Raw genomic sequence first — 12791 nt, 5'->3', positions numbered from 1 at the left:
ATGAGGGGACAAACATGAAAGGGACTTAATATAAAGGTAGTAAAAAAATTCAGTTAGAAAAAAGTGTTTCAAAACGGTCTTCCCAAGAGAAGATTGCCAGCGAAAATGCATCTGCCCTGTAGTTGCCGTTGGCAGTCGGTATAAGATAACTACATTGGTCACGCCAATTTGTAGGGAAATTAAAACTAACCTAAAGCAAACTTAAAGAGAAGCTCCGTCTTAGTATACTCGGAGGAAATCGTTTTTATGGCATTTTGTGCAGAGATATATAACTTAAAAGACATGGATCGCACAGGTACAATAACAAATAAACACAAAACAATAAACGCCCTAAAGCAACAACCCCACAAAGAAGGTTAAACGACTGGAATTACTGACTTTTACCTCCCTCAGCCAACCACACAAATCGATCAGTAAAAACCACCCTCGGTTCTGAATGGACACATAGCACATACACATGAACAACGACGAAACCGGTTTGTCTCGAAATCACATTTGACAAAGGACGACGGAAAATCATTCTAAATATAATCCAAGTGAACCCCTGATCTTAATCCATGTATTTATTTTATCAAAAAATTTTGTTCATAACTTTTCACTTACAGTTCAATTTTTCGACATTTTTTAAAGTGGGCGTGGTTATAATCTGATATTCAATACCAATATATCGTTGACGGTGCTGTTAAAGCTGCTAACTCCATCCAACAAAATTTCTAAGTGGAATGGAAAAATTTAAAACTCAGTATTGCAAAAGGGTCTTTATTTAGACTACTTTGGGAGTAGTACTTCACAATTATACTTCACTTCACAACAAATAGCGTGTTTAAATCAAAACAGATTAGTTATTCCTCAGCTTTCACTGCTTTTATACTCTCTGTTGCCTCGTTCGCATATTTCTCCTAGGGTCTAGACTTTTCACTTATATGCCTTCTAGAACAGTTGTATCTCATGATGGTTATTTAGCTATATACATGTAGTATATCTGTATTTTATGCTTTTCTTCTAGCTATATACGTGTGTATGTGTGAGTAACAACTTCTGCTCTTAGCTGCTAACTACATATATGTATGTGAAATATTCTCTCTGCTCCGCTTCAAGCTGCTGGTTATTTGTCTGGAATATTCTTAGCCATACAAGTAGGTATTAGAAAATTTAAGAATTGAACTTAAGGTGGAAGGTCGATTCTTGCACAAATGTTTTTGACGTAACTGCATTTAGAACTTTCTAATATTCGAATCCTTATTAATGCACTCTTTCAGTTTAGGTACTGAAATAATTCAAAGTAAGGTAGTGCCCTATTTTGGTGAATTAAAAAATCTTAGCACCCCTAACTTCAAATCCATTACGGATACATAAATTGGGTTGAGTTGGTCGGAAAATACATAAAAAAACTTTATCTTGTTTTATGCTCCCAACTAAAGTCAGTTATTGTGAAGATCGAAATCTCCAAGGAGTTAAGAGCTTGCGCATGATATGGATGAGAAAATTCAATATCGACGATGAAAATTTGTCTCGATAATTTTTTTTGATCAGTATTTAGTGCTGTGACAACGTATCTTTTTACACCTTTCACAAAAATGAAATGGTATGTATATTAGGTTTGTCACGAATCTCAAAATTGTAAGTATTTAAAGGAATAGAGATAGACCCAACAATAAGTATTCCGAAATGATCACGAAATGATCAGAATGAAGAGCTGCGTTGATTTAGCCATGTCCGTCTGTCTTTTTCTATGTAAACTAGTCCCTCAATTTTTGAGATATCTTGATAAAATTTGGTGAATGGGTATATTTAGGTGCCCGATTAGATATTTGTCGGAACTGGCCGGATCGGACCACTATAGCATATATCCCCCATACAACCGATTTTTCAGAAAAGAGGATTATTGTCATATCTTCCACAATTTATTAGATTAAAGCTTCAAACTTCGCCATATGCTTTTGTATATTGCAACTTTTATTGTCTGAAAAAATTGTATAGATCTGTGGTATATATAGTATATATCCTATACAACCGCTTTTTCAGATAAGAAACTTTTCGCAATTTCTGCCCCATTTTAACAGCTAGAAGCTTAAAATTTCACCAAATGCTTACGTATATAGCATATATTGTTGTCGGTGGTATATATTTTATATACCCAATGTAAGCTGTCATTTCTCTCCTTTTTTAATGGCTAAAAGCTTCAAATTTCATCAAAAACTTACGTTTACGTCATACAGATATTGTTGAAAGAAGTGTTTCATGGTCATAGTTTTTTCATGCAGGCCACAAAAAATGTGAAACTTTGCATCCTCACACAAGTACCTACCTTTTTTTTTAATTTTATATTTATCTTACAAATCGCTTAGATATGTATGTACTAGAGGTTTACGCCGGTCAGGTAATCGGCGGCGGCGGCGGGCCGGTGCGCCGGCAAAGTAATCGTCGTAAACCTCTGAATTGATTGGCTGGATTTCAGAGTATCACATTGTCCACAACTAATGAATAGGAAAACATACTGCTGTCAACGGTATGTTTGACGATGTGGAACAATATCATTAACTTGGGGATGAGTATCTGGGAGGCTTGTAAAGCGGAAATTAAAACAAATATAATATTTGGAAAGAAGCTCGGCCTAAAATCTCTTCGGAGGTTATCGCGCCTTACATTTGATTTTTAACATTGGGAAAGGTTTTGTTTATATGTAATTTAAGGAAATCGACGTTTCGGCCATTTCGGAAAGATCCGCGGTTTTTGCCTCAAAATCTCGCGAATCGTCCAAAAATGTCGGGAGTATACAGAGAGAAATACTTAAAATGATCAAAATTTTGTAGCGTAGTTTCACCGAAGCAGATGTTCTGGGCTAACTCTAATACCCGTCGTCTGCACGATTTCTTTAAATAATTTGTGGCTCCTTGGCGGTCACGCACAAAGCCGACTTACGGTTGCTGTCAATTATCTACTAATAGTCACGACTCTCATGGCACAGTTTTAACGGTTAGCGTCAATGCTGGCTTATTTTTGCTCGCGCCAAAGGCCGCCTTCAGTTTTTTCGGCTGTTTCTAGGAGGTACAATTCCCGACGTGCGAACAGTAGCAATCCTGGAACACCAGCCGCTACCATGCATCCTGGCTAGGGTGATCGACCCGGTTTATTCAAACCGGTTTTAAACCGGTTTTTTCTTAATTTGTTGGCCTTTTTTTTATCCTAATATTTCGAATATCGAATAACTCGGTTTTTTTTCTTCGGTTAACCGGCTTTCCACAAGGACTATAAAGGCCTTTGAAAGTTTATCGAAATACGACAACATGTTAAATTTTTATCGAGATCTGGATCACTGTTGATTGGAAAGCGGGGTAATTTGTATTATCACCTTGTTTTTATTGAAGCGGCAACTACAATACAGATATGTATGAGCTTATGTGTTTGTATGGTAGCACTAAGAACAGCTGTTTTAAGCATTTGTAATACGTAATAATAAGTTTTATCAGATCTGTTCAAGAGTGTGACGATGTTTTAGGCGCAAAGAAAAGGAGAAAGCCAAATGCCTGAATTGCCACAAAATTTTAAGCTGCAAATGTTCCTCAACTTCAACGCTGCTTAACCATATAAAGAGTGTTCGCAAAATTGATATAGGAAAACATGATGCTCAATAGAAAGACATTGGATGCGCACCATCCACTTCAGGAAAAATCTCCACCGGCCCGCTTGTAAAGTTTCTGGGTAAAAAAGAATCTATAGGGGAAAAATTCGCACGATGTGTTGCAGAAGATGTTATGTGAGTCGACAGGTTGGGAATATATCGATAGGTTTTATATTTCAAAGCTATCCAAACTAAAAGAAAAAATAATGCAAATAAAAAATAATAGTGGTAGATTTTCTATAGTAATATTAATTTTCTTTTGTTTGTAACTGTATCAAATACACATTGAATAATTATCATTTTTCGAATAATCGGAAAACCGGTTTTTGAAAAAAGTCGAATAATCGAACATCCCAATCCTGGCCCTTCTAACATATGCCAGCACAGAAGCTGTAGGACTGCGACTAGGAAATCATACCTTCTCCGACGTCACTTTTCTAGAAGCTCTAGGTGTAGCTCCGAAGGCTTTCCGACGGATGTTTTTGTCGCGCTATGCTTCCGAGCTACACCAAAAAACACCTTGAAACGTTAGGGAGTAACTATTCGGCCAAGGATGCCGCCCTCGAAATCATGAGCAGTCTTAGGGGATATCAATGCGTAACTCATGGATGAAAATCGTCCTTGGCGCATCTACATAATTTAAACGTTACAAGGACCGTGGGTAAACGTTTTAAAATGTGGAACAAAATGTGCAGGCGTTTGTGTTCGATGCATTGGCTTCAATAGTCTTCGTTTCCGGCCTTATGATATAGGAGCTCATTATGGATGACCTCCTTCAGTTTTCAGACTAGTTCGACTATCCCCTACGTTAGGGTAGTAGACCACTCGGTCATTTGCTCCACTGTCTTGAGAAAGCTTTTGCTTCACCACTTTCCGTGTTCTTGCGAAGGACAAAGCCTAACCTGGTTAAAAAATGTGCCTACGTATTTACATTTGTAGCAGGAGCGTGTTGGTCATATTTAAGCATGTCTGATAGGCTATAGCCAATGTGATTCACTCGAAGGGACTAGTTGGGGATAGGGCCGCCAACTATAGGAAATGTCAAACCGGGAGACTTGGGTGCTGAATGATGAAGTGTGAAAATCAAAATTAAGATTTCAGACGCTATTTTATAGTTCAGCAAATAAAGAGATTTTTCAAACCCTTCTCATACGTGTTGAAGATAAATGCAACTTAAGTGTGAGCTGAGAATCATTACAAAGGAGAATTTAAACCACTGGAGCTTACTAAAGGATTTTCGCATCACTGATTTCGCATATTCTTTCAGCCAATCGGGATATAAAATTCGGCACCTTTTTCGGGTAACTTGCTTTTTTAACAACTTGAGGACAATTTGAAAATTTGTTCGACATTTTAGGACATTTTATTTAAATTCATTGTTCTTTATTAAGTTTTTGAAAAAATTATGCGAAGTGAGCATTTAAATTTATTATGTAACTTTTCTTTAAGTGTTTTGTTTTAATAACTTGCTGAATTCGGTGATGCGAAATCCGTGTTAAGCTGGTCTTGAAGGTCAGTTAGAAAGTGTTAAATTTAGCAATTGGATTTTTATAACTGGCAGTGATGCGCATCCCTTGATACCCCTTTCGACCATATCGGACCAATTTTCGAAATGAACAATAAATGACCTAGACAGTCTTAAAAGAGAAGAAAGTATAGTAAAGCGCGGAACGCCGCCGGAGCCGCTGCGCCGATATTTTTGACATTCGGCGGCGGCATGTGAAAAACTTCGCAAATCGGCAGCGTATATCTGTAGTATGTACCTACATCTGTTCACTATACACAGCTGAAGACAGTCCCGCCCTTACTTGTTAATATTCAAATGGTATTTTAAGTCTGATTGGACGGAAAAAGAAAAAAATCATAAACTGTCTAATATGCGCATATAAAAACATACATACCTATGTATGTACGTATGTAGATAGCCAAATAAAGACCTAAGGATTAAACCAGTTAGGTGGAGCGAAACAATAATACCGGTTATACATTTATACATTCATACATATAAGTACACACTCAATTACCTATGAGTATGGGTGGAGTCAAAAGAGGAGTTCCATGCATACTTACAAACATATGTACATATGTATGTATGTATATGGTGACAAGAAGCACCATTTTATATTGCACGCATGTGATATGCAAATGAACATTATGTATGAATGTGCGTTGGTACGAAAGCAAACGAGTCTATCAAATGATTAAAATGCTTGTTAAAATATGGAGAATAGCATAAATGGCTATAAAATGGAGTAAACTGGTTTACATCAGACGTAGGTGCTGTTGTGTTGAAGAGCGCACCAAACGCCGTTGAACACAGTTGTTGTGGTTGGTCGATGCAATTTGATTGTGTGCAGGTGCAGATATTCGAAGCATTTTTATTGGTGCGATCGCTAAACTTGCATTTGCGCGGACTCACTGTTACAAGGGAGAAGAGATCAAAAAAATAATGAGGTATATTAGACATGCGTTTGGTCAGTCATAACATTGTTTGATTGGGGTTAAGTAAGCAGATTGGCAGCATTACAGATTTCAAGATTTGTCAATACAAGCTGCCTTTATTGTTTTGTATTATTGAAGTCTTCTGCGTTGATTTATTACTCAATTTTCGATTAACACAATTGCATTTTATACATAGGCACGTTCTTCCTAACTTTCTTTGAAGTTGAAAGGGGTGTCTACGCGATTTATATGGCTCGTCTCAATACAAGCCCTTATATCGAAGCAGTTTAGTAGGAGTGTTAATATGTTCGGTATTTAAAAGGCACTTTTTGTTATCACACTGTAGAGGGCAATATATTTATATTTACATATATATGTATATAAATAAATTGGAATTGAAATATGCTTTTCACCAACATTACCAAGACTAGTGCTGATCTCTTCAGTGAGCACAGAAGATTTCATTGGCTCAACCGCTCAGACGATATTAACAGTTGCATAACAAATAACGGCAGTTGTTCCCGTCCCTCAGGGCAGGTATGATGAGTGATTTAAGATACCAGTTGTTTTTTCCGTCCGGTTTCTAGGCTGATAAAAGCTGGTTCCCAAAAGCACTAATTCGTTCTTTTCAATTCGTTTGTTTTCCGTTAGTTCAACTAGTCTTAGTCGAAATATAAGTTACCCTTTCACCAACTGCTATATACGGACGTCGTCATACTAACATATTATGTTGGCCTGCCATGGATAAACAATGCAACATAAAAAAATGAATATAGTACAGCGGTTAGCCCTCGGAGGGGTAACAGATGCACAAAGGCCGTGTCCAACCGACGCACTAAATGTGCTCCTAAACTAGCTCTCTATGTACCATCAGATATGTAGGTCACTCTGCAACTAATTCGACCGTAAGACTTCCTAGGTATAACTGTTGGAACTCGAGGCACTATAGCCATAGTAGTACCCACAGAATGCTGCCCATTGTGAATTTCCCCGAAATAGGACACTTGAGGGGCAACAGGATGCAAAGCACCAATGGAATCGCGCGTCCCCTACGAACATCATAAGGTGTCACTGTTAGTCCGTCTACCCAATTTTTTAGTATCTCCCAAGCGAAAATTCTGTATACAGGTTCCTGTCGGAGGACGCGGGGAGAGCTGCACGCTGATAGAATGGCGATCCCTTATAACAGCATTTGCAAGAGTTGCGGCGAAGAGAGCAGCAGAGAAACCGTCGCGCACTACCTGTGTGCTCGTACCCTGTGCTTGCCAGGTTAAGACTCCAGCTATTAGGAGTAATACACCTGTCAGATTTAGAAGCAGCAAGTGGCATAAGTCCTAGAAGGCTTCTAATCTTTGCCAAGAGGACGGAGTTATTTTATAACATAGGTCCTGGTTTTTGATAGGGTTTGTCAGTTTGGTCTTAAAATAAACTTCTGGTAACACTACGGCCTCACTCAGTCTATGTGAGGTCCTCTCCGTCTTTTCTAACCCTTTTTTCTCTCTATCTTGCTTTGCTTCTCCCTCACTCACTTCATCTCTCCGTATCTCTCGTCTTTTGTCTAAGGGGTGTACCACCCTTACCATTTTGGGGATAGGAATAATATACAAGATCCTACTCAATACATACAATTTCATGAGAATCTCGCCAGGTCAAGGTTCTGTTATTAGGGGCAGAAGAGTTGCCAGATCTCGAGGCAGCAATTAAGCTAGGTTCCAGAAAACTTCTAGTATTTGCCAAGACGACGTTATTTTATGTCATAAGTCCTGGTGCTGGATCGTGGTTCTTCCGTTTAGTCGTCAAACAAATTCTGGTAGCACTATGGACACATTCAGTCTATGTGAGGTCTTATTGACCGGCCAGTTCAACCTAACCTAACTATATTTTTTGTTTCTGACTTACATATATTAAGATTTGAATGTATTCATTTCCTCAGCTACCGTGGTTGCCATTACAACCCAGCATGACTTTACAATTAGGTAAGAGCTAACTTTTAGTAGTCAACTCAAAGTTAGTTGCTTTCCGGAATCCCGCAAATAGTAAATTTTTAGATAACTGCTTTTAGCAATTCATAATTTTTTCGGCAGGGATGTTACGAAAACCAAAAAAATTTAAATGTGGACGTAATTTTCTATTTTTCTTATTGTAGTGACGTAATTTCGAGTTCATACAAGTTTGAAAATATTGTCACGGATATTAGCATCACTAAGCTATACCATCACTAAGGCGATGCTAAGGTCATGTATACAAATATATAAGGCAGCCGAGAGATGTCACATACAGATGCATTTACTTATACGCCTATGTGTGTGCGAGAGACTGTAAACTACAAACTCACATACATCTGAGAGACGCTGAAAAGTAGATAGTTGTAAACAAGTAGAAACTATATGAGAACTATAAACACACGAAATAGTTGGTAAGTTCTGGAATTAGAAGAGCCTAGATGTATGCAGCGTAAACTATAAAAGCGGGGCAAGCGAGTAAGAAGTAATTCAGTTTGATTTGAGTTGTCAAGCAGTTACGACTAAGACGATATCTAGCGAGCAATAGCAGTATTATTTTGAAAGTCAGTTTCCTTTAAGCTATCAGTTTGGTTATTAAGCTATTCGTTGCACAGTTTGAGTGTTATTGTGAAGTATTTTAATAAAGGCCATTTTGCATTATTACAAATTGGAGTTGTTTATTCAACAGCAAAAGGGCAAATAAGAGGATTTGCAGAAAATTCGTTACAATATTATTAAAGGATGAACTCGAAAAGGGTATTTCCTGTTATATAATTTTTACATTAAGCAACTTGCATACCCGTCAGACGGCCCTGAAATTGACCTGCCTTCAGTTTAAAAGTCGTCTTCCCCCCACCTTCCCCTTCCAACCGTACTCATACTTGTACTCCGGTTTCTATTTCAAATTTTTATTCCCATCCTCCCATTATTCCCTCTTTTTTCTCCTAATTATACCTTCGTTTTTACACTCGAATTCCCTCCTACACACATCCATTTTTATTTACAATACCGTGTTTTTATAAACAAATATTTAAAAGTGGATAATCAGCAAAAAAAACTTTTGACAATGCTTTTCAATTAAATCCTTTTCCTTTTTGTTGCAGGCCCACGAAAAAACCCACAAATCCCCACGCTACGAATGTACCGACTGTGGCAAAGGTTTCTCACAGCTACGCAACTATAAATACCATTTGTCCGTGCATCGTGGAACCAAAGAATTTGCCGCTGAGTGTCCGGAATGTGGCAAAACATTTAACGATAAGGGTTACCTCAGCAGCCACATGAAAATCCATCGCAATAAAAAGGAATATGAATGTCCTTATTGCCCGAAGTCATTTAATCAACGTGTCGCATTCAATATGCATGTACGCATACACACCGGTGTTAAACCGCACAAATGTGCCGAATGTGGAAAACGCTTCTCGCGGAAAATGTTGCTAAAACAACACATGCGCACGCATAGCGGCGAAAAGCCTTACCAATGCTCCGTTTGCGGCAAGTCTTTTGCAGATCGCAGCAATATGACGCTGCATCATCGCCTACATTCGGGTGAGTTGGCAATTAGAGCGAGATATTTGCTATTTCTTTACACTTTTATTATTGATTTTAAATAACCTTTGCATTTTAATTTTGCAGGCATCAAACCATTCAACTGTCCCATTTGTCCAAAAGCATTTACTAAGAAGCATCATCTCAAGACACATCTCAACTATCACACCGGCTGCAAGCCTTACGTTTGTCCGCATCCGAATTGCAATCAGGCCTTCACACAATCCAGCAATATGCGTACACATGCCAAGAAATGTCAATATCGTCCGCTGCAATTAGCCTATCCGGTTGGCTCAACAACTAGTAGTGCATCAATTGCCGCTTCATCGCCACCAATGGCCTTACCCACAACTGCGGCGACATCATTAGCACCAAGTGTAACACGTCTAAGTTTAACAGCACCGTCAATTGTTAGCGCGTTTGGTACAAATAGTGTAACTGGTGCGGCGGCATCTGCTTTGTCGTTGACGGCAGCCACTCCATCTGCGGCGGTGGTCAGCACAACGGCAAAGCCACACATTCCTAATTTATCAACGGCCCTATCGGCTGGTATGCGCATGCTATCCGCTGCATCTACAACAGGCGCTGTTACGCTGCCTAACGGTACCACATCCGCTAACCACAGTGTTACCACACAACCTCAACTCTTACCATTTCCGCCTGCGCAGCAACCGTTACTAAGCACGTTGCGTCCATTTTAATTACATTGCATAAAGTTAATTAATTGTTGTGGCCTATTTGATATCGTGTATTTTAAAGTACTAACTTTTTAGAATCTTGTTATATAGTTATGTATGTGCATATCGTATGTGTATGTAATAACAATTTAGCACGTACGGTTATTTGTGATTTAACTTAAATATTATAATTATGCAAATAAGAACAAAAATTTATTTTTAGTAAAAAAAATCCCAAATATTTAATTTCTATACATATGGGCAATTCCACCAGAAGTTTAACGTTAAAAACAAGTAATGGAGTATAAGAAGTGAGTGTAGGCCATAATGCCATATAGCGCCATCTAATATCGAGCAAACGGTTCCGTCGGTGAGTTTCGAAAGAGATCTCGGGACCACAATTTAGCCATAGGGTTGGTGCTAGGGTGGATAAATGGATGAAAATACTATACATGTATATACGGATGGTTCCAAATTAATGGAATAGGTCGAATCTGCTGTTTACTGCGGCGATCCACAAATTAGTAGCTCCGACAGGTTACCAGATAACTGCAACGCCTTTCAGGCAGAAATTATAGCCGTGAAGAAAGCAGCAGAAATTCTGGAGGAAGCGTGCTTAAGCTGCAGTTGCGTCAATATAAATATTGATAGTCAGGCGGCGATTAAGGTAATAGTCTCACATAACATTTAATCAAGGATTGTTCTGAAATGCATTTAAGCATTGGAAAAACTTCGCTCAGGCCGGACCATACATCTATACTGGGTTCCCGGTCATAAAGGGATAGAAGGTAACGAAGAGGCCGATGAGTTGGCAAAGGAAGGAGCAACACTCACTGAAACGACGATAGGTATCCCAATCTGTTGGGAAGAAATTAAAAAGAGACAGGAGTTGCATATGATCCATCAAGCGGTGACAAAAGCGCGAGGCTGTAAAATTTCTAGGATCATGTGCAAAGCCTAAGATATTGGACTTACAAGGTGGCACATATTTCTGAGGAGAGAAGACTTAAGGCTCACGATGGGCACACTAACTTAACACTGTCTTCTGGCGTCACCTGCTTATAAGTTAGGCTTCGTCAGTAACAGCAAGTGCAGGAAGTGTGAGCTGCTGGAAGAAACGGTTGAGCACGTTCTGTGTCCGTGTCCTGCGCTCGCCACTTCCAGGTTCCATGGATTAGGGGCAGCAATTCAGCCAAGTCCTAGAAAACGTCCAATACTTGCCAAGAGGACGAAGTTATTCTATAACATAAGTCCTGGTATCTTATTGGGGTTTTTTCGTTTGGTCACAAATCCTGGCAAGACAAAGGACATATTCAGTCTATGTGAGGTCTTTATTGACTGGCCAGTTCAACCTAACCTAACCTATGGGAGTTTAAATTCGTTTGGAACCGAACATTATATACTCAGCATGTATTCTTACTGGCTTTACCCACTTTTATTAGAAATGTTTCTCGGTATAAAGAAAACAGGTAAACCAGTTTTTTTATGCTCCAGCGAAATAGCGAGACTGAGAAAGGCCTATCTAAAGGAGATACAGTTCAGGGAGTAATAAAAATAATGACAGGTAATGGGCACGTAGTAGTGAAGATTTTTTTGAGGTGCTACTTGTCTTACACCTTCTATTGCGATAGTGGAAAAGAGTTGTGTAATAATACGGTTGACAGTTTGAGCCTGAATTTTAATGGCCAATCAAAGTTGATTTTAAAACTAAATTATACCGGATATTGTGAACTTGGTTGCAATTTAAAAGTGGTTAAAAAAAATGCGCGGTCCGCTGGTAGATTTCAAGTTGATTTTTTTCGGATCAGAGTCATGTGCTCTACCTATTGACATATCAAACATAACACTGCATATGTATACGAAAATATTGGGAAAAGAACTATGACTTGCAGCAGTTTTCATAAATAATTTTTTTTAACTTTAGATTTTTAACATAAATTTAAAGTTATTATTTTTTTTTAACCCAGAAGTGTGTACAAGTTTCTGTTTACTAGATTTTTTAAATCATTGCATTACTAATGACCTGGGAGCCAAAAACAAGGTTTTGTTAGGATGGGTTCCCGGACATCAGGGACATGAAGGTCATGAACATGCAGATTACCTAGCAAAGCAGGGCGCTATAGCAGCATTCTATGGTCCACAGTCCCTTTGTGGACTACAAAAGCACAGACCAGGAAACTAGAAGTAACTGGGAAACTAAGGAATTCAGACGTTATTGGATAGACTTCCCAGGGCAAAGACAGGCCAAATTGTTTATACTTCCGGCAACGAAAGTATCAGCCAAACTCATTAATCTAAGCAGGGCGGGCCTAAGAACTTTCACTGGGTAATATATGGACGTTGTGGTCTACGGTATCACCTAAGTAAGTTAAATCTATCCGATACTCAAATTTGTCGTTTCTGTGAGCTGGAGGATGAAACGCCCATTCACATTCTCTGCGAATGTGTCGCTCTGGCTAGGCAAAGACTCTCCAATCTAGGCGGTGTGACTCTTAATCC

General features: G+C 38.7%; 1 protein-coding gene across 1 annotated transcript in view; it reads left to right on the top strand.

Annotated features, from left to right (window-relative positions):
• LOC137242180 (uncharacterized) overlaps positions 1–10316 on the top strand; it is a 35279-nt gene extending 24963 nt beyond the window's left edge. The window contains exons 2-3 of the mRNA XM_067769541.1: positions 9171–9615; positions 9703–10316. Of these exons, the coding sequence (XP_067625642.1) occupies positions 9171–9615; positions 9703–10316 (1059 nt within the window). The remainder of the gene's footprint in view (positions 1–9170; positions 9616–9702) is intronic.
• Positions 10317–12791: the final 2475 nt, after the last annotated feature.

This window comes from Eurosta solidaginis, chromosome 2 (assembly GCF_040869045.1).
Source record: "Eurosta solidaginis isolate ZX-2024a chromosome 2, ASM4086904v1, whole genome shotgun sequence".
Taxonomy (NCBI): Eukaryota; Metazoa; Arthropoda; class Insecta; order Diptera; family Tephritidae; genus Eurosta; species Eurosta solidaginis.
Note: the sequence above shows the minus strand (reverse complement) of the source record. Positions and strands in the feature narration are given on the sequence as shown.